This window comes from Acomys minous (genome assembly GCF_964271855.1).
Source record: "Acomys minous genome assembly, chromosome: 16".
NCBI lineage: Eukaryota > Metazoa > Chordata > Mammalia > Rodentia > Muridae > Acomys > Acomys minous.
In genome coordinates, this window is record NC_140498.1 from 55,989 (window position 1) to 82,824 (window position 26,836).

Consider the following 26,836-nt stretch of genomic DNA (forward strand, 5'->3'; position numbering starts at 1 on the left):
ACTTGGGTTTCACAGCACACTTTCCCCATAAACTCAACTCCATCTGCCCCCTAGAGTGTTTGATGGGAACACTGTTTACAAAAATAAAGTCAGCCCTCAGTATCTTCTGGGGGCCAGTTCCAGGATCCCTGTAGCTGCTCAGTCTGAAAAGGCTCAAGCGTCCCAGGCCAGTCTGGCCTACTTAGTGAGTTCTAGGCCAGCCAGTATTTATTGCACAGTAAGACAGATCCTTCTAAAAAGGCATAAGTGTCTCAGTGCGTGGCACAGGCCTTTAATCCAAGCACTCAGGAGGCAGTAGATCTCTGTGAGTTTGAGGCCAGCTTGGTCTACAGATTATGTTTTGGGATAGCCAGGACTATATACAGAGACCTTGTCTTTAAAAAAAAAAAGTGTAGTATTTGCAGACACCCTAGTACATCTTCCCCTCAATTCAGGTCATCTCCAGATGACTCAGGGTACCTATAAAAAATCTAGGTAAACCATTGTCACAGCGTTTCATTCAGAGGCTAAGAAAAAGGAGAATCATCTGTGCATGGTTAACATGGAAGTAGTTGCTTTTTGAACTACTATAACTTCAGATAAAATATTTTATTTATTTTTTATTAAAAATGTATTTAAATTTATTTTATTTTTGCTTTTTGAGACAAAATTTCATTATGTAGCATTGGCTGGCTTGGAACTCTCTATGTAGAGCAGGCTGGCCTCAAACTCACAGAGGTCCTTCTGCCTCTGCCTCCAGAGTGCTGGGGTTTGCAGTGTGTGCACCATGCCCAGCTTCATTTATTTGTAAAGATTTGTTATTATTTTATGTGTATGACTGTTCTGTTGGCATGTGTGTATATGTGTGTGCTTGGTGTCTTTGGGGGTCAGCAGAAGGCACTGGATCCCGTGGAACTGGAGTTGCAGACTTGTGAGCGGCCTCATGTGGGCGCTGGGAGCCGACCTCGGGTCCTCTGCAAGGACAAGTGCTCTTAATTTTGATCCATTTCTCAAATTTTTTATTAATTAATTTATTTTGAGATAAGGTCTCTGTAACTCACTAGGAACTCACCCTGAACTCACTGTGTAGCCAAGACTGATCTTGAACTCTTGACCCTTGTGTTTCTAGTTCCCCGGAGCTGAGACTACAGATGTAGCCATCATGCCTGGCTAATAAAAGTGTTTAAAATGTCAACTGGAAGCATATGAAGAAATAAGTAGTTCTAGAGGGAATTAAATCAACACAGATCTATTATAACGTCAGTGAATTAGGACTGGTGGCACACACTTTGGGAGGCAAAGGCAGGTGGATTTCTGAGTTTGAAGCCAGCCTAGTCTGGCTCCAAGCCCAAAAAGGTTGCAGAAGGAGACCCTGTCCCTAACAGATTTCATCGAGAGCATTGGAGGTGGTGTGTACTCCAATCAGTGGAGGCAGAAGGAATAATCAAGATCATTGTCAGCTACATAGAAAGAAGCTACCTAGCCTCAGACCCTGTCAAAAAAAAAAAAAAGCAGTGAGATACCATTTGTTTTTATTAGACAGACAAAAATGAAATCCTAGTTCATATCAAGTGGTGACAAGAATTCTAACATGCACTTCTATACAAGTGTAAATTGATACTGCCTTTTCAAAGCTCTATTTTGGAAGTAGCTATTAAAATTTTATACGTCATTGACATTGGAGATCACTCTCTGAGGAGTATTAGGTTGAACCATATTAAATTGCTGGTTTTGTAGGTCAAAAGTGGCCTAATTTCCACAATTGCATAGTGCTTAACCTACTACTACAGCAGGTCGTGAGAGAGTGGGAGGGACTGGGACCTGAGCTGGGCATTCACTGGGCTCAGGAAATGTCAATCAACTATGATTAGTGAATGGAGTCCTAGGTGTTGGAGTCCTCCAAAGTCTTGGCTCTTTGATGGTGGGTACGGTGAAGGAGACTGTGGTGTTCCGGGCCTCCATTTGTCTACCTGCTAGCTCTCTCAAACTGGAGGCCAAGACTTACCATCCTCCAAGGGAAGGAGTCATGCTTGAGTTTATCCAAGTGCCACACAGCTGGGCAAACCCATAGCCAGGCTTTTGTTCTCATAGAAGAGCAAGCACAGCATAATAAATGCTTTGTTTAGTTTTAGCTTTTAAAAATATTGTTATAAGCTGGAACAATGACTCATCAGTTAAGAGAGAACACTGGCTGCCCTTCCAGCACCTATATGGTAGTTCACAGCCACCTGTAACTTCAGTTTGAGGAGATCCCACACCCTCTTCTGGCCGCCAGGGGCACTGCATACATGAGGCACACAAACATACACACAGGCAAAACACCCATACAGACAAAAAATAAAAGTTAAAAAAAAAAACAATTTTTCTCCCCCAAGACAAGGTTTCTCTGTGTAGCCCTGGCTGTCCTGAACTTGCTCTGTAGACCAAGCTGGCCTCAAACTCACAGAGATCCACTTGCCTCTGCCTCCCAGAGTGCTGGGATTACAGGCGTGGGCCACCGCACCAGGCTTAAGAAACATTTTGATTGTAGTGCTTGCGCGCACGTGTGTGTGTGTGTGTGTGTGTGTGTATGTGTGTGTGTGTGTGTGTGTATGTGTGAGTGTGTACACGCACACACACATGAGACACAGCGTGATTGTGGAGTCAGAGCACAATTTACCATTGATTTTGTCCTTTCACCATGTAGGTCCTGGAGCTTGACCCTGGGTCATCAGATTTGCTGGCAAGCACCTTTACTCACTAAGACATCTCAGCTGGCCCCTTGGTTTTGTGTTTTTAAGACAAGGCCTTGCTATCTAACCCAGGTCACCCTTGAACTACTGGTCCTTTTGTCTCAGTCTCCTGAGTCCTGGAATTAGGCTGGAGATGCAATTCACTTGATAGGGTGCTTGCATCGGATACACAAAAACCTGGATTCTGTCCTCAGCACTGCCTAAAATCAAGATGTAGTGACACACACCTACCTACAGTCAGAGGTAGAGACAGGAGTATGAGAAGCTCAAGGTTATCCTTGCTACATAGCAAGTTCAAGGCCAGCCTGAGATGCATGAGATCTTGGTTTAGACACAGGTGTCTAGTGCATGCACTGAGGTGGACCAGCTCTGGCCTCAGCCTCCTGCATCATCACTGGTTTGTAGTTCAAGTGATTGTTTCGGGTTCCTCCTGCACTGGTCTAAAGGGCTGGGCAGACATCCCTTGCCAGCAGCAGGTGTGTGAGTGACAGATCAGATCAGTTCCTGTACCCAAGCTCACAGAAGTCATGCATTCCTGCAAATCCAGAAGGTTAGCATCCACTCTATTCTAGTGGCTTCTACATTCCTTTTATGCCGCCTGAAGGAGAGTGTCAGCTTCCCAAGACTGGAATGATGTTCAGAGGCCACAAAACAGCATGAGGCAGAGCTGAGATCTGGTCCATGCCCAGTGCCATACACTCTGGCCCGTGGGTTGTACAATGGACCAGGAATATAAGACTCAACTTTTTATCTCTTCTTTTTGCCTGGGCCCACTGCCAAGGTGCCAGCTTGTGGCATCTGTGCCAGGCCTCTTCCTTGGGCCAGCAGGGCTGTCTGCCCAGCCACCCTCTTGGAGGATCCAGGCTGCCCCTTGTGTGTCTCCTCCAGTCTTCATCGGCTGCCTGCTGGTGTCTGCGCCTGTCTTTGGCTATCTGGGTGACCGCCACAGCCGCAAGGCCACACTGAGCTTCGGGATCCTGCTGTGGTCAGGGGCTGGCCTCTCCAGCTCCTTCATCTCCTACCAGGTAGGGCCACATCCCTGCCCAGTCCCTGGGACCTTCCCCATCTGCTTCCTCCCTGATCCAGCTGCCTCAGAGTTTCCTTCTGGCACAAACCAGCTCAGGAACTATACCACCAGGGCCGGGAGGAGAGCTGCGGTACAGCCTCTAAGCCTGAGTAGCCAGGCTGTTAGACGTGTTTTGGTGTTTTTGTTTTAATTTTTTTTTCCAAGACAGGGTCTCTCTGTATTAGCCTTGTCTGTCCTGGACTAGTTTTGTCAATCAGGACAGCCTCAAACTCACAGCAATCCACCTGCCTCTGCCTCCCGAGTGCTGGGATTAAAGGCGTGTGTCACCATGCCTGGCTTTACTTTTTGAAGTGAGTCTCACTATGTAGAGTTGGCTGTCCCTGGAACACACTATGTAGAACAGACCAGGCTGGAACTTACAGAGATCTGCCTTCGTCTGCCTTCGAGTGCTAGAATTAAACGCATGGGCTGCTCTGAGATGGTGTGTAGCTCTGGCTGGGTGGGCTCGTTATGTAGAAGAACTCACAGGAATCTGCCTGTCTCTGCCTCCCAAGTGCTGAAATCAAGGGTGTGTATCACCATGTCCACTTGGCCTGCTAGACTTTCTTTCCTCCTCTTCTTCTTCCTCTTCCTCCTCCTTCTTTTGCTGTTTTTAAAATTTTTTTATTTTATTTTATTTTTTATTTTTTGAGACAGGGTTTCTCTGTGTAGCCCTGGCTGTCCTGGAACTTGCTTTATAGACTAGGCTGTTCCGGAACTCAGAGATCTGCCTGCCTCTGCTTCCCGAGTGCTGGGATTAAAGGTGTGTGCTCCCATGGCCTGGCTCTGTTAGACTATCTTTTTTTTCTTTTCTTTTTTAATTTATTCATTTATTTATTTTGTGTGCATTGGTGTTTTAACTGTATGTATGTCTATGTGAGAGTGTTGGATCCCCTGGAACTGGACTTACAGACAGTTGTGAGCTGCTATGTGGGTGCTGGGAATTGAACTCAGGTCCTCTGGAAGAGTAGCCAGTGCTCCTAACTGCTGAGCCGTCTACCAAGATCCAGTTAGACTTTCTTAACAAGAGGCTTCTGGGCCCTCCATTTCATTCCCCACTTTGGTGAGCTCTGTGGAGGTAGGGGAAGGTGCTATCTTGGGAAACTGCCCTGACTGGCAAAGAGAACCAGAGGAAGGGTTTCCCTATGTTCTGTGCAGGAAGTGGCTATGAGCACCAGTAGGGTCACCCATGGAATTCTGGGAAGCTGGAGTTGGGGTGGAAGTATACTTGCAGTCCTGGTTTCTACCTCCTTCCCTATAGCCTTTGTCATGAGGCCCCTACGGCCTTCCAACACATCCTCTAGCCTCTTGTCCCATGGGAAACTTTTGGACCTCACCATGGTCTTGTGCTGGTTTATCCAGTACTCCTGGCTTTTCTTCCTGTCCCGGGGTGTCGTGGGCATCGGTGCAGCAAGCTACTCCACCATTGCACCCACTATCCTGGGCGACCTCTTCGTGAAGGACCAGCGGACTTGTGTACTGGCTGTCTTTTACATCTTCATCCCTGTTGGAAGGTTGGTATCACTCCTGGACCCATTTCCCCAAGAGGTAAACTGAGGGGAAAGGAATCAGAACAGTGGCTGTGCTGGGCATAGGAGAGATCAAACCAGGAGGGCTGGGGTCTGCATCTCACCAATGCTCCTTCCTTCCCCATCACTGCGTCTCTCTCTGAGCCTGTTTCTGTGCCATATAAATGGGGACAATGCTGCCACTCAATGGGCTAGGGGAGGTTAGAGATGATAACTATGCTCCTGAAGGTCGGTACACTCCCAGAAGCGGTGAAAAGAGGCAGTGTGGACCAGTAAGTAGGGCAGCTCTGGGAGACCAGTGGGGAAGTGTGCTTCGCAGCCCGACAGAGAGGCCCCTGAGCTCTGACCTTCATTTCCTGAACCTGCCTGACTCCAGGCTGGGCTTTGGATGCTAGGGGTTGGTGGGGGGTATGCAGATCCTTATACGGAGGGAATGGCACAGGGCCTGGGCTAGGAGCCAGAGGTCACTAGGGGTCAGACCAGGGGCCTTTCTCAGGGAACGGACTCTGAAGCTGCAAAGAACTGTCTTCCTGGGCAGGGAAGCCAGTTCTCTGCAGTTGGGCTGGCCTTGGGCCCTGCCTTCCATCCCTCACGGCCATCTCTCTTGCCCCGCTGTTGCAGTGGTCTGGGCTATGTGCTGGGATCGGCTGTGGCAGAGCTGACAGGGGACTGGCGTCAGGCCCTCCGTGTGAGTTTCACTTCCTTTTTGTCCCTCCACTCCCTACCCCCTGCTTTACCCCCTGGGCCGGCTGGGACTTTCCAGTCTCCCGTGGCCTTAGCCATTTGGCATAGTACCTGGCGCCATAGGGGGTGTTGGATGCTGGCAGATTGGGGCCTCTTGGGAAATATGGGCTATGGAAATTGTGATCTTGGGGTCAAATCCCAGCTGCTCAGCTTGTTGAGTGTGTGGCCTCAAGCAAGTTACCTCCCTGTTTCAGGTTTCAGCTTCCTTTGCTGTAAAAGTTAAAGCTGCCTATAGACTCTTAAGAATTATTTGGACAAAGTCTAGAAAGTTCCAAGCCAGGCCAAGCCAGGCACAGAGCAGCCCTAAGGACTGCCATCTGGGGTAACTTGGAAGTGGAGTCAGGAACACACCTGGGAGGCCCTGGATTCTGGAGAGGAAGCGACTGGGTGGCTGAGGAGGCTGAGGCTTGGTCCTGCACACAGATCTCTGCTAAACTGTTGTGGAGGCAGAGCTAGAAGCCTGGGGCAGGCCAGCAAAGGGCTTCAAAGAATCTGGCCTGATTTGCCTTGGACAGGAGCCTTCTCGTGGTCCAAGCTGTTTGAAGCTGCCCAAGGGTAGATAGCAAGATCTGTGTCCTATGGACAGGAGAAAAAGTGGCAGGATGGGGAGGGCATGGCAGATGGAAGCATGAGCCAAGGAAAGGGCTGCAAGTACTCAGTGGTCTGAGCACCCATTTCCAACCATCTTGGGCTCCCTGGTCCCAGGAGATGAGAGTTTGTACCGGGCAGAAGAGCATTAATTAGATACCAAGGAAACCATTAGATACTTGGTTAAAGAGGCTGTACTATTTCTATAAGGGTGAGGTAAGAGTTATGGCCAGCTCCACATAGAGCCAGCATCTGGGACCCAAGGCTAAACTGAAGTTCAGACCCTGTGGCCAGTCATCTCCTGTCCCCTAGCCTGTGGTAGCATTTGGCACTGAGCTCCCTGGCCCTCCTTCCCTAGATCATGCCCTGCTTGGATGGTGTGGCCTTGGTTCTGCTCATCTTGCTGGTTCCAGACCTACCCCGAGGAGCAGCTGAGAGACAGGGAGAAGTGGCTGTGGGGGCTCCGAAGAGCAGCTGGTGTGAGGATGTCAGATACTTGGGGAGAAAGTAAGTGTCTCTGCTCTCTGTTGCAAGTCCCAGGAAACCTCTGTCTGGCCCAACAACTCCAACCTCCATCTCTCTGACTCTAGGCTTGCCTCAGTCTTTATGGGCCTCTTCCTTCTCTGAGCCCCCCTCTTACTGAGATGCCCCCTCCGTTACTTGGTCCCCTCTGCATGTGGCTGAGAGTGGGGCAGGCTGTGTGAGCCTTGCACTGTGTTCGTTTGTCCAATGGACATGGTTTTCCAGCCCCTCCTGCTTCCCCAGGCTGCTGGGAGTTTGTTGTCCGCCTCTTCAAGCTACACGGGAGCAACATTGGCCCCTGTCTCAGGTCTCAAAGGGATATGGATGCATATCATATCATAGGCTTTCCTCACTGTAGTCTCAGGTGTCACAAATCACTGCAGTGTGGAGCACCAGGGCAGGGCAGAACATTAGGGAAACTGGATCCTGCATGCCCGGGGCAGTGGTCAGGCCCTTAGAGTTCCGGCCTTACCTTGGCTTCAGCAAGGACATTTTCTCTTGCAGCTGGAGTTTTGTGTTTTCAACCCTCGGAGTGACAGCTATAGCTTTTGTGACTGGAGCTCTGGGCTTCTGGGCACCCAAGTTTCTGTTTGAAGCTCGTGTGGTTCACGGCCTGCAGCTTCCCTGCTTCCAGGAGCAATGTGGCAGCCAGGACAGGTAAGGATGGGCTAGGGGACACTGGCCTGGCTCATGGGGGTCAGTTCTTCAGAGGCTGTGAGCCCAGGCTCAGTCTTTCTAGGCAATCTGTGAAGAGGCCTGAGCTTTGGACCTGGGGACAGGCCAAGGTTCCAGCTCTGACTGAGCCTGATGTTGTATGTGGCCACAGACATCTCCCTTGGCTTTTCTGGGTGGTGGAATCCTAGTCTTCATATTCTTACATCTACTGTGGGGTTCAGGAGGCACCAGAGGGGGAAGGATGGGAGGCTTCGGGGGTGATAAGAATCTTAGGTGATTACCCTTTGTCCTGCAAAGGGGCCCCAAGTGTCTTCTGTGAGGTTACCCCATTTTACAGATTGCAAACTGAGGCACTGAGAAGAGCCTTCATGTGTCTGGCTTAGGGATGTTGGGATGTGTTCATTTCCTCTCTGCTCCATCTAGACACCCAGGAGACTTGCTGGTAGATGGGAGGGGTCTCACTCTCTCTTAGAAGTGCCACTCTACTTCCTGCCTGGCCAGTCCTCTGGCTCTGCTGGGCTCCTCTGCTGTCCCTATGACCTCTTGTCAGGTTCTCCAAGGACTCCAGTGACCTCCTGATGGGAGCCAAGAACATCCCCTAGGCCTGGCCTCCACTGCTCCTTGATGCCCCTAATTCCTGGTCCCCACCTCTGGTGGCATGCTTCCTCTTCTATATTCTTTCCGTGTCTTCAATCTTGCCCTGTTGGTTTCTTGGACTTTTAAATTAAGTTAAAATTTATGTCTATGAGTATTTTGCCAGCATGAATATCTGTGCACCACATGCATATGGTGACTGAAGAGGCCAGAAGAGAGCATCAGGTCCTCAGAACTGGAGTTACAGACGGTTGTGATTGGCCATGTGGGTGCTAAGTATCAAATCTGGTCTCCTGCAGCCAGTGCTCTTAACCATTGAGCACCTCTCCAGGTCCTCCTTGGGGTTCTAAAGCCCTCCCCTCCACCGTGTTCTCTGCTGGTCACACCAGCATCTGCTACCTCTTCTCCAACCTTCTTTCTTTGCCTCCGTTTTACTCCCTAATGCCCAGAGGGAGCTTGTATGGTTTCCAGAACGTCTGCTCTTCTGCCCCAGTGCGACTTCTGCCCATACTTTTCTTCCCTTCTCTCATCATTATTTATTAAACTTATTTTGCCATCCTGAGGATTGAACCCAAAACCATGCACACTCTAGGCTAGTATTGAATTCTAGGCACATAAGTCAGGCATGGTGGCACACACCTTTAATCCCAGCACTTGGGAGGCAGAGGCAGGTGGATCGCTGTGAGCTCAAGGCCAGCCTGGTCTATAAAGTGAGTCCAGGACAGCCAAGGCTACATAAAGAAACCCTGTCTTGAAAACCAAAAAAAAAAAAAAAAAAAAAAAAAAAAAAAAAAAAGAGAGAGAGAGAGAATTCTAGGCACATGCTCTACGGATAAACCACATTCCTAGCTTCTTGCTGGCAGACTTTAGTTAAGGGCTTGGTTCCTGAGCCACACCTCAGCACTAAATGTTTGCTTCCGGCCTTGTGCCAAGCGTTTTGTATAAAGAGCCTGCAGAGGAAAGTGTCCATACTGTCCCAGAACTACAAATGAGGTGGAAGATCACACAGGTTAAGTGACTTGTCCAAGGTCACCCAGCTAACAAGCAATTGCCAGGATTCAAGCCTAACTATGTAGCTGTTGCTCTACAGCCCCATGTCCTGTTGCTGTGAAGACTGCCTGGTGCTGTCATTGCACATGGTCCCACCAGCTGGCAGGGCTTTCTGGCATATAGGAAATGCTCAGAGAAGTCTTGTGAACAAACAATAGAGATGTGAGGTTTGCCTTTACTCCCCTGTGCAACTGTCCTCTCTGGAGGCAAAGACAGATCTTAAACAGCCCCAAAGAGGCCCCAGTCCACTTCAGGTATTGATACTTACAGAACCCATTGTCTCTGCTGAGCTTCCACTCTCAGACTGATGCTCTTTCACATCATCCGTGTGAGAAGTGGTGGGCATGTTTGTTTCTTGTGCTTGATACAGTAAGTAGGCACACAATTAACGGCCTACATCTATGGAAATGTGGGCCTGGGCTGGGGATGTGACTCGGGCAGTGGAGTGCTTTCCTAGAGTGCACCAGCCAGACACAGTGGCTCACACCTTTAATCCCAGCACTTGGGAGGAGAAGCAAGAGGATCCAGAAGTTCAAGGGCGGAGCATGCAAGACGGCTCTGTGGGTAGAGTCATGTGCCATTATGGTGGATGGCCTGCATTTTAATCCCTGGAAACCTACATAGTGGAAGGAAAACACAGACTCCTACAAGTTTCCCCCTGACTTTCACTTGTACACAACATGACTACATGCGTGCTCATGATATATGTATAAAACTACACAGGGAATATGAGGCTAGCCTGGTAGCCTGAGCCAGACAAGACTCTACCAAAGAAGAAAGAAAAAAGAAAAGGACATTTGAGCTGGCAAAGCACATGCCCTAGGTTCCAGGCCCAAATGCTTAAAAACAAACAAACAAACAAACAAACAAACTAGTCCAATTCAGAAATTGCTGGACAGTGGTAGTGTGCACCTTTAATCCTAGCACTTGGGAGGCAGAGGCAGTCAGGTCTCTGAGTTTGAGGCCAACCTTGTCTACAGAGTGATTTCCAGAACATTCAGAACAGAGAAGCCCTGTTCCAACAAACAAACAAACAAACAAACCAAAACCCAAAAAACAAGAACAAAACAAAAAGCCAAGAAATTAATTTTGTCATGATTTCAGAGGTGGAATTCTTAGTGGGCCCAAATCAGGGTATCTTTGGGGTCCTGTTCCCTTGGAGTTCTCTGGAGCCTTTGCCTTTCCTAGGTCCTTGTAGTTGGTAGCATTTCTTGGCCACATCTCTCTAACCTCTGCTTTCAAGGTCACACGATCTTTGCTCTTCTTTCTGGGCTGGAGGTCTCCCAGTGAGCAAAGGAGTGAGTACTTTCAGGGCCTACCTGACTAAGATGAGTGGTCATCCCAGGCAAAGTCCATAATATCTGCAAAGTGTGTTTTTTCCTGTGAGGCTCCAGAGATTGAAATATCTTATGAGGCTACACTTTTAGTCCATGGAAGAGTGGTAGGAAGTCCTTGTGTGGGGTTACTACAACCCCCTTGATTGGGATCAGCCCCACATGCTTGTGAGGATGAGGAAGGGGTGGTGCCGGAGCTTGCTTTCTATTGGTGTGATAAACAACATGACCAAAAGCAACTTGGGGAAAGAAAATGTTTATTTCATTGGCCACTTTCATGTTACAGTCTATCATTGAGGGAAGTCATGACAGGAGTGCAAGCAGGAACTAAGTAAAGCAGATCCATGGAGGAACGTTGTTTACTGGCTGGCTCTCCATGACTCACTCAGCTTGCTTTCTTATACAACATAGGATCACCTACTTGGGCTGGTCCAGTTCCTTCCCACAGCACTGTTTGTTTGTGTGTTTGTTTGTTTGTTTTTCTTTTGAGACAGGGCTTCTCTGTGTAGCCTTGGCTATCCTGGACTCGATTTGTAGACCAGCATGACTTCAAACTCACAGAGAGCTGTCTGCCTCCCCTTCTCTGAGTGCTGGGATTACAGACATGGGCCACCACCGCACAGCAAACCTTAATCAAGAAAATGCCAGAGGCTAGAGAGACAGCTCAGAGTTTAAGAACGCTTGGTGGATGGTCTTGCAGAGAATCTGGGTTTAGTTCCTAACACCTACATGTCAGCTCACATCCAGTGCCCTCTTCTGGTCTTCATGGTTACCAGTGCACATACACATACCCAGGTGTGCCTGCACACACACACACACACACACACACACACACACACACACACAAATAAAGAAATAATCCATGAGTGGTGGTACATGCCTTTAATCTCAGCATTCTAGAGGTAGATCTGTGTGAGTTTGAGGTCATGCTGGTCTACATAATGAGTTCTAGGACAGCCAGAGGTACATAGTGAGACCTTGTCTCAAAAAATAAAAATAAAACAAACAAAAACCCCCAACCCCCCTCAAAACACTATAAAACAACAAACAAACAAATATTTTTAAAAAAAGGTCCTGGTATAATGGTTCACATCTTTAATCCAGTCTGTCTTGAGTGGCTACTTAGGAGGCAGGTGGATCTCAGAGTTTGAGGCCAGCCTGGTCTACAGAGTGAGACCCTGTCTTGGAAAAAAGAAAGAAAATGTCCCACAGACTTGCCTACAGGCCAACGTGATTGCGTCATTCTCTCAGTTGCCAAATGTTGTCCTCTGGCCTCCACTTGCACATAGGACTCTATCTAGTTTGTGTCAAGTTGACCAAAAAACTAACCAACCCAGGCAGGAAGCTTCTTGTGCATCCACAGGAGAACTTCCAACCCTGGAGCTGAAGTGGCCCAGAGGAAGGAGCTGCCTGACAGATAGTGAGAGTCTCATATCTGGGAGTGTGCAAGTGGAGTTCTAGGACCCTCTTGGGATTCTGTGTTGTGAGGCAGAGGGCTCAAAGATCTTAGGGGCTGAGGCCTACTTTCTGCATCAGAGTCAATTGGGGAACCGGCTCTGGGGCCTATTTGATTAACTAACCCATCTCTCAAAAATCTTCAGAACCCACCACCACTGGCTCAGAGTGAGACTCAGAGATGGGCACCACAACTTCTTGGGGCCAGAGCCTGGCTGGGGAGGTTTGTGAGAACCATTATACTGCTGATGGCAGCAGCAGGGTACGTGGGGTGGGCGTGGGGTGGGTGGGGTGGAGGACTGTAGGCTTCTGCTTGATGGAAGAGGGCTGGCAGGCTCTGGTCCTGGCCTCGAAAGGCTGTGTCAGGCAATTTCAGGCAAGTTCCTGACTTCTTCCTCATCCTCTGCTGCATAGCGAGGGCAGGCTCACCAGTTCTCAGCTTGTGGGATAGATGGCTCGCAGAGGCCGATTGGCGGGGCTTCAATGCCCTCAGTCTGCTGATGTCCAGTCTTGAGTGGCTACATTCTTTTCAAAATGTATTTATTTTAAATATTGTTACAAGGGGCGGAGAGATGGTTCAATGGTTGCAAGCACTGGATGCTTTTCCAGAGGACCTAACTTTGATTCCTGGTAACCCACATGGCTCACAGTTGCCTGTAAACTCTAGTACCAAAGGCACTGGTGTCCCTTCTGGCCTCCACTGTCACCAGGAATGCACATGGTGCACAGACATATATGCAGGCAAAACACCTATACACATAAAAAAAAAAACCCTGTTACTGTGTATGTGTGTGTGCATGTATGTGTTTTCTTTCATGTGTGCGGAGGCTAGAAAACAACTTGCTACAGTCATTTCTCTTCTTCCACTGTGTGAGTCATGGGGATCAAAGAGATTATTTGTCTTGACAGCAAGTGCCTTTACCTGCTGGGCCATCTTGGCAGCCCACATGTCACATTTTTTATGTGTGTGTGGGTCTATGTGTGTATATGGAGGACAATTGTTAGCCTCAGTGTCATAGCTCAGGAGCTGTCCACCTTGATTTTTAGGCTGGGCTGACTGGCCTGAGAGCCTCACTGATCTGCCCATCGCTGCCGTCCTAGTGCTGGCATTATAAAAGTGTGACATCATGTCTGACACTTATGCTGATGCTGGGGATCAAAGTCTTTGTACTTGAGTCTTTGTACTCGAGTGGCAAAGAACTTAATTGACTGAGCCATCCTCCTTGGTGCCCAGGGGGTTTCATATTTGGGCCCTGGCCATCTCACATAACTGTAATTTTTGTGTCTGAGAAGGGACATGACTGAGGGAGACAGGTGTGTGTTGCAGTCAGAGCTCCAGAGAACAGTGCAGGACAAGGCTAAGAGACTGGCCAAAAATCACAAGATGGGTCAGAGAATTCTGTCACGTGTGCAAAGGAAATGAGGGACTGAGAGAAGAGGCTGTACTGAGAGAGGATCAGCAAGGCCAGTCCCAGAGGGCCATCGTGCTGCAGAGAGGACACCAGAGAGCCACCAAGGGTCTGGAAGAGCCGAGTTTGACTTGGCTGTCAGTCTACGCCATCACTGTCTTAGTGAGGTCTTGAAACTCCTTTAAAAGGTGCTTGAATGGAGCAGGAGGATGATGGTGTCTGTGAAGACCCTGGCTTTGTATCTAGCGGCCCTTTGATATTGGCCCTCATCTTTCTTAGCTTTGCATGCGTCCACCTGGGAATTCTGGGGAAATGTCTAAGAGTTTGTTTGCTTAACATGTATCCCTTGTGTTCTAGGCTCTGTGCTCCCAGCACAGAAAGCAGGAAGGAAACCAGATCTGGTCATTGCTTTTCAGGAGTCTGCAGGGTATGAATGGGAGATAGTGCTACAGGGACCGAAGGAAATCAAGCAATATGCATGGGAACAGGGGATGCTTCCCCAGTGAGGGAGTATTTGTGAGTCACGTGGACTGAGTAGGGGTTTGGAAAGTTTAGGATAAAACAAGCAAGAAAACAAGAATGCTACAGCAGAGTGTTCCAGATGAAGAAATGAAAGTACATAGAGGTGTAGGAGAGGAGGACAGGAAGGGTAGATCTTGCGTTTAAGGACCTGGGAGCAGGGACCAAGTATCCAAGTGGCTGAGAACTGAAGGATTTGGGCAGAGTGCAGTTAGGAACTCAATCATGCTGTAAGAAGCACTTTGTGAGGGCCTGTGCAGAGGGATGGTCTCCATCAGAGCCAGGTGGGGCTGAAGCAGGCATGGAAGCAGTTAGAAAGGTGATACTATTGGCGGCTGCTTGGAAGTTATGTGGTGCCAATGGATGGGATCCAAGAAGTGAAAGTGCAGGCATGGCAGTGTAGACCTTTGATCCCAGTATTCAGGAGGCAGAGGCAGGTGAATCTCTGTGAGTTAGAGGCCTATAAAGTGTCTATAAAGTGAGTTCCAGGCCAGCCAAGGCATAGAAAAAGCCTATCTTAAAAAAAACGAACAAACAAGAAACAAGCAAACAAAAACACCCTAAAATGAACAACAAAAGCGGTGAATGTGTGCAATGCCCAGACAGTTCTGGGCTTGTCTCCCTGCTGCATGGTACCAGATCATGTACGTGGGTCAGGTAGCCTGGTCCTGGAGGTGGGGATGGGATGCAGGTCTGACCTGGTCCTCTCTGCTCTTTTCTATCAGCCTGATTTTTGGGGCACTGACCATCGCAACTGGCATTATTGGTGTCATCCTGGGGGCAGAGGCCTCAAGAAGGTACAAGAAGGTGAACCCCAGGGCTGAGCCCCTCATCTGTGCTGCTAGTCTGTTTGCCACAGCTCCCTGCCTCTACCTGGCTCTCATCTTGGCATCAAGGACCCTCCTGGCTTCCTATGTAAGTGAGGTCCCCTCTGGGAGTGGGTGGGAAACCCCTGAGGACACCAGGTCCGCCCTAAGTAATGTCTGTGTTTATTGCCCTGATGACCACTTCTAGATTGATATCTCTAGCCTCATTTTCTAGTGAGTACACAGGGGCTCACAGAGGGCTGCCTGGCAAGGAAGTAGGACTAGATTTGATCCCAAGACCCTTTCTGGCTCTGGAGTGAGTCCCCCTAGACTACTGACTGGTAGCCTGGGTGGAGATAGGGGTATTTATCTGTCCTAGAGTGTGTTGTAAACCTGGGGAGGCAGAGGGAATGCTCCCCAAGTTCCAGACGAGAAAGGTTGGCCATGGCTGGTGCAGACTTTGCTTGTAAGACAATTATGGCCAACATAAGCTTTCTAGATCCTGGTTCCATTTTAGTCCCTCCTGTGTCTCACATTCTGCCTGGTCCAGGAGTGCTACAGCTCCCAGCCTTAGTCTGTGTCTATTCACTAAGGACCCTGTTCCTCTTCAGTGTGTCTGAGAGCCTCCTCCTGCAGTCATAGCTCACCTCCTCCGATGTCCCCAGACTATCAAGCATCCTGTAACAATTCAATGTTCCCACCCTCCTACCCCATCCCTGCCCTGCCAAGAGGGAAGAGCTTGCTATTTCTGGGAAGATAATACCAGCTAGGCCCCTGGGTGCTGGACACAGTACCCTTGTCCACAGGTATCTAGACTACTGAGCAGGCTGGACTCAGAGAGTAAATTGGTGATGGTTTTACTGTCTTCCAGCCAGTCCTGGTGACCGTCCTGTTGTGGCCAGTCACATTTGAGGACTTAGAAAGTCTGGTTCCACTTCCTCTCTCCCTCTGAGTAAGGCTGTTATCCGGGCCCAGAAAACTGCCCTGGTAAGAGGGGACTCATGGCTTGCTCAAGCTCCTCGTCACATTTTATGTCCTTTGCCGTGGACAGCACTCCTCTCCACAATTCTGACTCCCGAAGGCCTGAGCAGGTCAACGATGGCAGAAAATGGGCAGGGGTTACCTGGGAATGAGTTTTTTCTGTCATTGCCTTCTGAGTGACAGGAGCTAGGGTTGGGAATACTTTCGTGATTTTGGAGTGGGCTCTGACCTTGTTTAATTCTTGAGGCAGGTGTGACCTCTCTAGCAGGACACACCTGGCCTATGGGCAGAGCTAGGGTGCCCCCATCACTTTCATGATTTCCCTGCATGCGGTCCTGATAACCCACATGGTCTCCTTTTCCTAGTGCGCTCTGCTCCCTCTAACACTCCCATCCTAAGACTTCTCCAAGGGGATTCATAGAGATGCACCTGTCTCTGCCTTCAGAGTGCTGAGGGCAAAGGTCTGTATGACATCTCCACCTGTCACCTTGGGGAGGAGAAGCTTTATTTTATTTAATACTTCCATATCACAGTTCATCATGGAAGGAAGTCAGGCCAGGAGCTGAAACAGAGGAAACTGGAGGCAGGAGCTGAAGCAAAGGTGAAGGAGGAGTGTTGCTCACTGGCTTGTCCACATGGCTTGTTCAGCCTGCTCTTATAGAACCCAGGACCACCAGCCAAGGTCCCCACGCACAATAGACTGGGCCCTCTCTCATCAGTCACTAATTAAGAAAATACCCTACTGGATTACCTACAGCCAGATATTATGGAGGCATTTTTCTCAGTTGATGTTCCCTCCTCTCAGATGACTCTAGCTTGTGTCAAGTTGACATAAAACCAGCCAGCATAGGGGAATTTTCTCTGAACTTCCTGGAGACTGGAAGAGGCCTGCCATTCCTCTCACAGGTGAACTTGACACTGATTAGTCCTCTTGACATTACTGTGGGAAGGTTTTTCTCATACCACCCGACAGACCAGAAAACTGAGGCCCAGAGAAAGCAACAAAGAATGAAAGAGACAAATGCTGCCTGAGGCCTGGATGTGTCACATCTGTGTCCTTGCTGTTCTGTGAGAGAGAAGCAGCAAGCCACCAATGGATGTGTTCACGCTTACTGTCTGGGTGGGGTGGTGACTGTCACTTCTATTGGTGAGAGTTGGTGGGACTTGCAGGAACTAAGCTTGCAGGGAGACAGGGGCCTAGGTGGATGGGGGGATGGGGGCCCTGTCAGAGTCATGCTCCTGCATCAGCCAGCTTTGTTCCTGCTAGTGTCTTCTTTGGCTCCAGCATGCTGCTTCTTGGGTATGTTTTGGGGACACAGCTGTTCCCTATCCTGCAGTCTGGCAGACTTTGGAGCTGCATTTCTCATTTAAAAGTGATACTGCGTCTCAGCTGATCAAGCCAGCTGGGAGAACTCTAACTCTTCTCCAGGTCTATTCTGGTTGAGAGTGGAGGGGCAGGAAGATGCTCAAAGCAAAGAGGCATCTGTCTTCCAGTGATGAAAGTGGCTTGGCTTTCTGGATGCTCTGTGGGCCAAGCCTCCAAGGTCAGATGTCAGCCCTTACTCTCCACAGCTCTGTCTGTGCTGCTGCCCTGGGGCTCTACCCTTACTAGCCCTCATTCAGGAAGCCCTTACTACCCCATCCCACCTCTCCTGTCCAACCCTTCGACCCTGCCCTATATCAGACTCACCAGCTTTCCCCAGGACTGTCCTCCATGACAGCCAATTATTGCTCTCTTCTTCATCCTGCTTGAGGTAATCTGTTTATCCTCCATGGTCAGGGAAGCTTCTGGATGCCATGAGCCTTGCCAGCTCGAAACTCTTGCATAGTTCCCTGGTGCTCTGAAAGAAGTTCAGAGCATTTAATCTTAATTAATCTTGGCATTTAAAGTGCCACATGAACTGCCTCACTGGCCCTGCCCCCTCTGCACTTCTACCCTTCCTGATTCCTAGAGCATGCCCAGTGGTTGGTCCCCTTTTAGCCCATTTATCATCCCTCCTTGTCCATATGTCTAAATCACTCTTGGCATCCAGGGTAGAGTTAGTTTAGCACTGTCCTTTTTTAGAGCCTTCTTTTATTGGTGCCCCGGTCCTCTACTCCCAGCCTTGCTGCTCTCTGACTCACTCTCTGTCTCTGTCTCTGTCTCTCTGTCTCTGTCTGTCTGCCCTCCGCCTCTCTTTTTGAGACAGGGTTTCTCTATGTAGCATTGCCTGTCTTGGATCTCCATTTGTAGACTAGGCTAACCTTAAACTCAGAGATCTGCGTGTTTCTGCCTCCCAAGTGCTGGAATTAAAAGCTGGTGCCACTTCACACAGTTTGATTCTGACATCCCCACACATCTCTCACATCCCCAGCTTGTGAGTTCTAGCAGGATCCAGACCTGGTTCCTTCTCTTATCAGCTCTCCAGTCCCAAGTGCAGTATCAGGAATGTGGGACAAAGGTGGGAGCTGGTCACTGCTTGCTGAGAAAGCAGTTAAAGGACAAGTTATTTTTATCTATTTACTTATTCAAACCTATTAAGTTTGGTCATCCATTCCTAGTTCAAAATGTTACAGATGTAGCCATGAATAAAACAGCCTCAAGTATCTCTGTCTCAAGGAAATTTACATTCTAGCTTGGAGAAACAGACAGAGAGCAAGATACATGAGGAGAAGCAGGGCACAGTGGAGGAGTCCTGGAGTCGGAGCACTCAGGAGGCTTAAAGAGGGAAGTTCTAGGCCAGGCTGGGCTATATACTAAGACCCCACCTCAAAGCAACCAAGCAAACAGTTACATAAGCAAAAATGTTACGCTATTTCAAGTGATGATAAATACATAGAAAAATAAAGAGTGGGGAAGGGAAGCAGTGAGAGTGTGACTGCGGATGAGAGAAGACTCCTGTTTTGTAGAGAAAGGCCTGAGAAGGTGCTGCGGCAGCTTCTCTTCCTCTCCTTCTTGTGGTTGCTAGTGTAAATATTTGGGAGAAAAGAGTTCTAGGAACAGGGAATAGCCACTCTAAAGGGCCTGAGCCAGGGGTGTACCTGGAAGGTCTGAGGAATGGCAAGGAGGCCAGCTCATTAGTATAAAGGGTGGGAGGTGAGGACAGAGAGCAGGAGGTGGGCCTTCAGATAGCAGGTGGAATGGTGTGCACAGAGTGGATGGGATTTACGCTTAGGGACAGAGATGATCAAGTGGCTGTGCCTTTTTGTCTGTTCCTCTACGGTTACACTGACTAGCAGTTACATGTTTAACCAGTCTTGCATTCCTGGGGTGCATCCTCCTGTGGCGACAGTGTATAATCATTCCCTTTGTTGCTGGATGTGACTAGGTAATATTCTGTTGAGGATTTCTGCATCTGTATGGGCAAGGGTGTTGGGATATTAGGGATATGTATATTTGTGGCTGAGTTCTTTCCTTTTTTTTTTTTTTTAAAGAATTATTTATTTATTTTATGTATATGAGTGCTCTTTTTGCATGTGTACCTGCAGGCCAGAAGAGGGCATCAGATCACATTATAGATGTGGTTGCTGGGAAGTGAACTCAGGACCTCTGGAAGAGCAGACAGTGCTCTTAACCACAGAGCCGCTTCTGAGTTCTTCTGGTGTGCAGGGCCATGGCCTCAGGATGACCTAGCAGGCATTTCTTCCTTTTCTGTGTTTTTGCAGTTTATGAAGAATCTGTGTTATTTTGTCTTTAAACATTTGGTAGAATTCATCAGTGGCACCATCTGGTTCTGGGCTTTTGTTGGGGAGAATTTCTTGATTATGGACTCAATATTTACTTGTTGAAGGTCAGTTCAGATTTTTCTGTTCTGTTTTGACTGAATTTTACTAGTTTTACTGATTTTTTTTAAATTAAAATTTACTAGTTTCACTAATTTTTTATTTATTTTTTAGTTTTTGAGATTACAATAGCCCATCATTTCCCATTTCACTGAGTGTATTCTTAAATACATAGATATATAACCTGCTTAGTCTGTATAATATTACTCATGATCTCTCTGTCTCTGTCTCTGTCTCTGTCTCTGTCTCTGTCTCTGTCTCTGTCTCTGTCTCTCTCTGTCTCTCTCTCTCTCTCTCTCTCTCTCTCTCTCTCTCTCTCTCTCTCTCTCTCTTTCTGTTTCAGGGCTGGTCATTTGGTGTTGGGTAAGCAACTGGTATGCTCTTCCCTGGTAGAGATTGTTTCTCTTGCTCCCAGCATTCCTTAGTTGCCTGTAGCTCTTTGTGTAGGTCGAGGCCTCGAGAGTTTCTCCATCCACCTTAGCATGCCTGTTGCTGTTGCCCTCACTCAGCTCATGTTTAGGCGGTCATGTTGGTGGGACTTTCTGACACCCTGACTTTCCCAGGAGACAGTCTCACAGCAAACTCCCTGGTCCTCTGGCTGTTACAGTCTTTCTGCCCCCTCTTCCACAATGCTCCCTGAGCCTTGGGTGCAGGAGTTGTGTGGTAAAAGTGTCCGTTGGGACTGGGCTCCACAACTTTGCATTTTGATTGGTTGTGATTTTCTGTAATGGCAAAGAGAAGTACTTTTAATTTTTTTTGTACTTTTAATTTTTATTCTAGGGTTTTTTAAATATTCAATCTAGATCAATTTTTTTAGTATATAAATGTTCATAGTATTTCCTTATAATCCTTTTGATTTCTGTAAGATTGATATCACTACTGTCTTTCATTCCTGATTTTGGTAAGCTGAGTATTCTTTCATTTTTTTCTGTGTCCGTTTAAATGTTTGTTGATTTTGCTTCTTTTTTATTTTTTTCCTCTTCTTTAAAAAATTTTATTTGTTTTATGTTTGTATGTGTGTGGGCATGCATGACTCTGTGTGTGGTGTGTACTTATATGTACATGTACATAAGTGTGAATATATCCTGGCAATGAATAGGATGCATGTATATATGTGTGAAGTATGTGTGCTTTTGCATGTGTACAATCTTATGCACATGTATATTCAGGTTAAATATTGAGCACACATATCGAGTTATGTTAAATTATGTGCATGGTGTGTAAGAGTGAGCCTTATGTACTATCTGTCTACCTGTCTCTGTATCAGGAATCGCAGATAATTGTGTGGGATGTGTATGGCTGAACATAGCCTTTCTCTTAGTTTAGCTGCTATAACTGCATTGCGTGGGAAGGAGGGGGTTTTGGCAGTACACTGTGTCTGCTCCCAAATTGGTAGAGACCAAGTTTTCCTGAGTTCCATGGAAATGAAGTTTCCTGAGCATATAAAGTCTCATCTGGGCCTCTGTTGTGGGAGCCCGGGTCCTGTGGCCCGCCTGCAGGTGTGAGGGCTCCGACTCCCTCCCATCCTTCAGGCCTCTTGGCAAGGGAAGTGGACTTCCAGGCCGTTAATTAGGATCCAGACACACACCCAGCAGGTCTTGGCTCACACCCTTTCCTTGGCCTTCTTCCTAGAGCTGCTGCCCTTCAGAGGAGAAGGGGTTTGTCCTCAGAGGAGGACTGAGGCTGGTGCAGGGGCTCAGCCATTGCTCACCTGGTAGCTGGAGGATGTGGCTGGGATGTTGACAGCCTACTTTTGGTGGGCTTTGTGTTCCGGGTGAAGCAGCCAGAGTTGGAGCATGGCAGGGAGTATCCACTGGGGAATCTGAAAGACCTTGCTGTCATTCCCACTTCCTCACTTCCTAATTGTGTGACCTAGGGCAAGATGCTGACCTTGCCGATCCTCAGTCTTCTCAGCAATAAGATGAGAAGCTACTTATCGTGGACTCACTGAGGCAATAGATAAATGAACTTTTAGCCTATTCTAGTTACTATGGTTATGTAATAAAACTTGGCCAATCAAAACAACAGAAGCATTTGTTTTGCTCACAGATTCTTCATTTGGGGGCAGGAGGGGGTGACATCGGTTTTTTTTTTCTCTCTGAAGTCAGGTAGGCAGATGGGGAGGGCTGGATCCCAGAAGCCAGAGCTGTCTAGCAGTTGATGAGAACTTAGCTGGAGCCCCTGCTCATGCCCTCTCCTGTGTAGCCTGGGTTCCCTCACAACATGAGGCCAGATCCCAAGCGCCAGGAACCGATAGCCAGGTGAAGACATCTTGCCTCATTTGACCCATCCAGGAAAGTTACTTTGAAAGTAGTACTTACTCTTGAACCCTGACTTCTTTCTCAAACTAGCAGACTGGAGAAGCAGAATCTGTTTGAAAAAACAGGTTTATGAGTGTGTGTGTGTGTGTGTGTGTGTGTGTGTGTGTGTGTGTGTGTGTGTGTATGCTGAGTGTTTTTGGGGTGCAGGAGGTCAGAGGAATGTGTCAATTTCCCTGCAGTTGCAGTTGCAGGTGGTTATGAGCTGTCTGGTGTGTGTGTGTGTGTGTGTGTGTGTGTGTGTGTGTGTGTGTGTGTATGTGTGTGTGTGTGTGTGTGTGTGTGTGTGTGTGTGTGTGTGTATGCTGAGTGTTTTTGGGGTGCAGGAGGTCAGAGGAATGTGTCAATTTCCCTGCAGTTGCAGTTGTAGGTGGTTATGAGCTGTCCGGTGTGTGTGTGTGTGTGTGTGTGTGTGTGTGTGTGTGTGTGTGTGTGTGTGTAAAACCGAGCTTGTGTCCTCTGAAAGAGCTACTGGTGCTCCTAACCCTGAGTCATCTCTCCAGATCCCTACATTCTCTTTTGATGGGAGGATCAATGACCCAAAAGAGAATGTGATGACAAAATATTACCATCTTTGGAAAAACACAAGTGTTAGCTGTGGCTCAGGTCTTTTTGTCCCCTGCCCTCTGAGCCTTTCTGAAGTTTCACCTTGGAGGAAGCAAGTCTGTGCGTACTGACAGGAATCCCCCTGGGTGTGAGTCTCTAGCTCCACTCTGTTTTTATGCTCTCACAGGTGAGAAGCCTGGGGTTCAAGTTGCACCTTCAACTGCAGCTTGGCTTTCTGAGGTGCGGGGATACACATACTAATGTGCCCAAGGTCTCAGGGAGTACATCTGAGGCCATGTCTTAGCTAGGAGGAGCTGCAAGGACTCTTGTCCCCATCAAGTATATCCCAGTATGTCTTGTGTGTAATGCACCATTCCAAACCCTGGGGGAATTGTAAGGAACACAACAGCACACCATCTACATCACGTGAAATAAATATATGTCAGAGGAGGATGCCTCTCGTGGGGATAACAAGAGAGAAAAAGATACAGGGTGGCAGTTTGAGGGGCCAGGGGACATAGGACTCTCACTATGATGCTTCAGTGCTAGTCAGAAGCAAATGAGGGACAGAACTATGTGCAAGTGGGAAAGAGCAGTCTCTGCAGGGGGAACATGGGTGTCCAGACTCCAGGGAAGAGAAAGTGACAGATGGGAATCAAGGAAATGTGCCTGGGATGGGGTGAGCCAAGACAGGGTGGAGGAAATACATCACCATACACAGTTTAAACAATGCTGGGGACTAAAATTAGGGCTTTATGCTTGCTGGCTAAGAACTCTACCAACCAAGCCACATCCCTAGCCCTTAATAATTATTTCTCATTGCAGGATGGTTTCTCTCCTGGCTTCTATCTTTCTGTCTGTCTATCTATCTATCTATCTATCTATCTATCTATCTATCATCTATCTGTCTTTGCCTGTGCTCACTCATGTGCCTGCACTGACCTGGGATGGCCGGTAATGCCCACACTGGTCTCCTGTGGCTCTTCTCTATATGACTCTGCATCCTTTGTTAGAACAGATCAGCTTCTTTTCAGAACAGTACCTAAGAGACCAAAGTGGAAGATGCAAAACCTTTTAGTCTCTAGGAAGAACATCACTTCTGCCTTCTTCTGTTGCCAAAGGGGATGTGGGGCCATCCAGGTTCACTGAGGAAAGGCACAATATAAATGCAGGAACACACTGTGACAGGATTAATGGGGGCCATTTTGCAACTGTCAATCATACAACTCAAGGAAAATCTCTCTGGGGCCAATGCTATGGCTCAGCAAGTAAAAGCTGCCAAGCCTGACAACCTAAGTTCGAGGCCTAGGACCAACATGGTGGAAGGAGAGAGCTGGTTTCTGCATAATATGCTCTGGCTTTTCAGTATGCACACAATTCTCTCAGCCTTCTCTGTGTGCATGCACAGGCACAAATATTAAATAGGGGCTGGAGAGATGGCTCAGTGATTAAGAGCACTGGCTGTTCTTCCAGAGGTCCTGAGTTCAATTCCCAGCAACAACATGGTGGCTCACAACCCTCTATAATGTGATCTGATGCCCTCTTCTGCAGATAAAGCACTTATATACAATAAATAAAATAAATAAATAAATCTTAAAAAACAAATATTAAATAGATGAGGGGGAAACTTGAAATAAAAAAAGCAGGGGGAATTCTCTGACTACTGTGTTGATGGAATGGGAGGTGCCAAAGTCAGGAAGAGGAAAATAATGAAGAGGTTTTTCCAATGATGCAGGCCAGTGAGGAAGTGTGGAGAAGTGGCCAGGTTCTGGGTGTGTTATGGGAGTAACAGGATTTCCTGACAGATTGGGTGTAGAGTGAAAGAAAGAGAGGAGTTGAGAGTGTCTCTGTGGCTTGGGGCCTGAGGCGCTGGAGTCAAGGAGTCGCTATATACTGAGGGGATGTCTAAGGGAGGGGCAGGGTGACTGCTTTTGAAGTCCTGTGGGGTTCCAATTTAGGCATGTTAAATTTAGGATGTATATTAGTTGCTTTTTCTGTTGCTCCAACAACAGCAACTTAAGGAAGGAAGGGCTTATTTTTGCTTCGTGGTTTAAGGCTACACTCACTCCTCTGTGGTGGGGAAGCGATGTAGCAGAAGTCTGAGGCAGCTGCACACACTGCATCTCACTCAGGGTTTTTACTGCTGAGGTAAAGACCACGGCTAGAAGCAATTTCATCTTACAGTTTACAGTCCACCACTGAGGGACATGTGGCAGGTACCTAAGGCAGGAACCTGGAGGCAGGAGCTGGTACAGAGGTCGTGGGGGAGGGCTGCTTCCTGGTTTGCTCCTCATGGCTGGCTGAGTTTGCTTTCTTTTATTTTGTTTTTGTTTTTTGTTTTGTTTTGTTTTGTTTTGTTTTGTTTTTCGAGACAGGGTCTCTCTGTGTTAGCCTTGGCTGTCCTCAACTCACTTTGTAGACCAGGCTGGCCTTGAACTCACAACGATCCACCTGCCTCTGCCTCCCGAGCACTGGGATTGAAGGCATGCGCCACCATGCCCAGCTTTAGTTTGCTTTCTTATACAACTCAGGACCACCTTCACAGGGGTACCATCACCTCAGTGGGTTCAGCCCTCCCATATCACACATTCAAGAAAACACCTTACAGTAGTGTCTGTAGGCAATCTGATGGAGGAATTTTCTTAGTTGAGGTTCCTCTTCCCAGGTAACTCTAGCTTGTGTCAAGTGGATGAAATAATTAGCTGTTCAGGCTGCTTTTGTAGTAAGGAAACAGAGACGTGAATGCTGGTGTTCACCTCACTCTCTCCTCCTCCTCCTCTTCCCTTCTTCTTCTTCTTCTTCTTCTTCTTCTTCTTCTTCTTCTTCTTCTTCTTCTTCTTCTTCTTCTTCTTCTTCTTCTTCTGTAGTCTTCTTGTAGCCTTGGGTAGCATGAACTCACTGTGTAGACCAAGCTAGCTTCAAAGTCACGGAGGCCGCCTCTGCCCTCTGAGTTCTAGGTGTGGTGTGATACCAATTGGCCTCACTTTCTCTTTCTCAGTCAGTCCTGAGCCCCAGTCCATGGGATGGGTGCTACCAACATTCACTATGGATCCTTAGTTAGAGATCTCTAGAAAGAGCCTCACAGGCAACATTACCTGATCTTGTTTTCTAGGTAATTGCAAATCCAGCAAACAAGGCGGTCAAGGTTAGGATATCCAGCTGAAGATGCCAAGAGGCTGCTACTGTGCATCAGCCTGGGGGTCAGGACAGAGGTTTAGGCTGCTGACTTGAAGCTGGGTGTTTGAATGAAGTCACTGAGTGAACATAGTTTGGGAAGAGAAACTGCACAGGAATAACTTTCCAGGCACTCACAAGCTAGGGGCTGGGGGTGCATGGCACTGCCATCACGTAAAACAAGGTTGCCACCAACAATCTAGACTACTATAGTGTATCAAATTATAAATATTATGAGTATGAGTGGTTGGTCTGCATGTATGTATGTGCCCCACATGCATGTCTGGTGCTTGCAGAGGCCAGAAGAGAACATTTGATCCCTTTGAACTGGAGTTACAGATGGCTCTTAGCTGTGTGGGTGCTGAGACTTTAGCCCAGGTCTTCTGCAAGAGCAACCAGTGCTCCTAACTACCAAGCCATCCTTCCAGTCCCAACGTTTATATTTTCATTTGGGAGAAACTTAAAAGATTTAGTGGTTGCGAGGTGTGGCAATACGTGAGAGGCAGAAGCAGAGGCAGAACGTTGTGAGTTTGAGGCCAGTCTTCTCTTCATTCAGTGAGATTTTTATCTCAAAATAAAAAACAAATAAAGCAATTTAGAAAGCACAAAGAAGAAAGTGATAATTACACATAGTTTCTTTTTTAAAAAAATAATGTGTTTATTTTTATTTTATGTGCACTGGTGTTTTGCCTGCATGTATGTCTGTGTGAGGGTGTCAGATCTTGGAGTTCAGACAGTTGTGAGCTGCTATGTGGGTGCTGGGAATTGAGCCTGGGTCCTCTGGAAGAGCAGTCAGTGATCTTAACCACTGAGCCTTCTCTCCAGCCCCCAGTTATACATATTTTCACCTCTGAGAAGTAGTTACTCTTAACATATTGAGCTATTTTCATCCATGTATGCTGTGTCATTAGATGACCATCATTCTATTTGTCTTTCTGTACTTATTCCCAGGTTTATGGTTTACTAGAGACACTTTTGTTGTTGTTATTTTGAGACAGAGTCTCACTCTGTAGCCCAGGATGGCCTGGAACTCAGTATGAAGCCTAGGCTAGT

General features: G+C 47.8%; 1 protein-coding gene across 3 annotated transcripts in view; it reads left to right on the forward strand.

Annotated features, from left to right (window-relative positions):
* Positions 1-26,836, forward strand: part of SPNS3 (SPNS lysolipid transporter 3, sphingosine-1-phosphate (putative)) — a 51,659-nt gene that overhangs the window by 4,201 nt on the left and 20,622 nt on the right. For all 3 annotated transcript variants that reach the window (XM_084761470.1, XM_084761472.1, XM_084761471.1), the window contains exons 3-8: positions 3,600-3,736; positions 5,140-5,291; positions 5,928-5,994; positions 6,997-7,145; positions 7,665-7,817; positions 14,922-15,111. In XM_084761470.1, the coding sequence (XP_084617596.1) occupies positions 3,600-3,736; positions 5,140-5,291; positions 5,928-5,994; positions 6,997-7,145; positions 7,665-7,817; positions 14,922-15,111 (848 nt within the window). The remainder of the gene's footprint in view (positions 1-3,599; positions 3,737-5,139; positions 5,292-5,927; positions 5,995-6,996; positions 7,146-7,664; positions 7,818-14,921; positions 15,112-26,836) is intronic.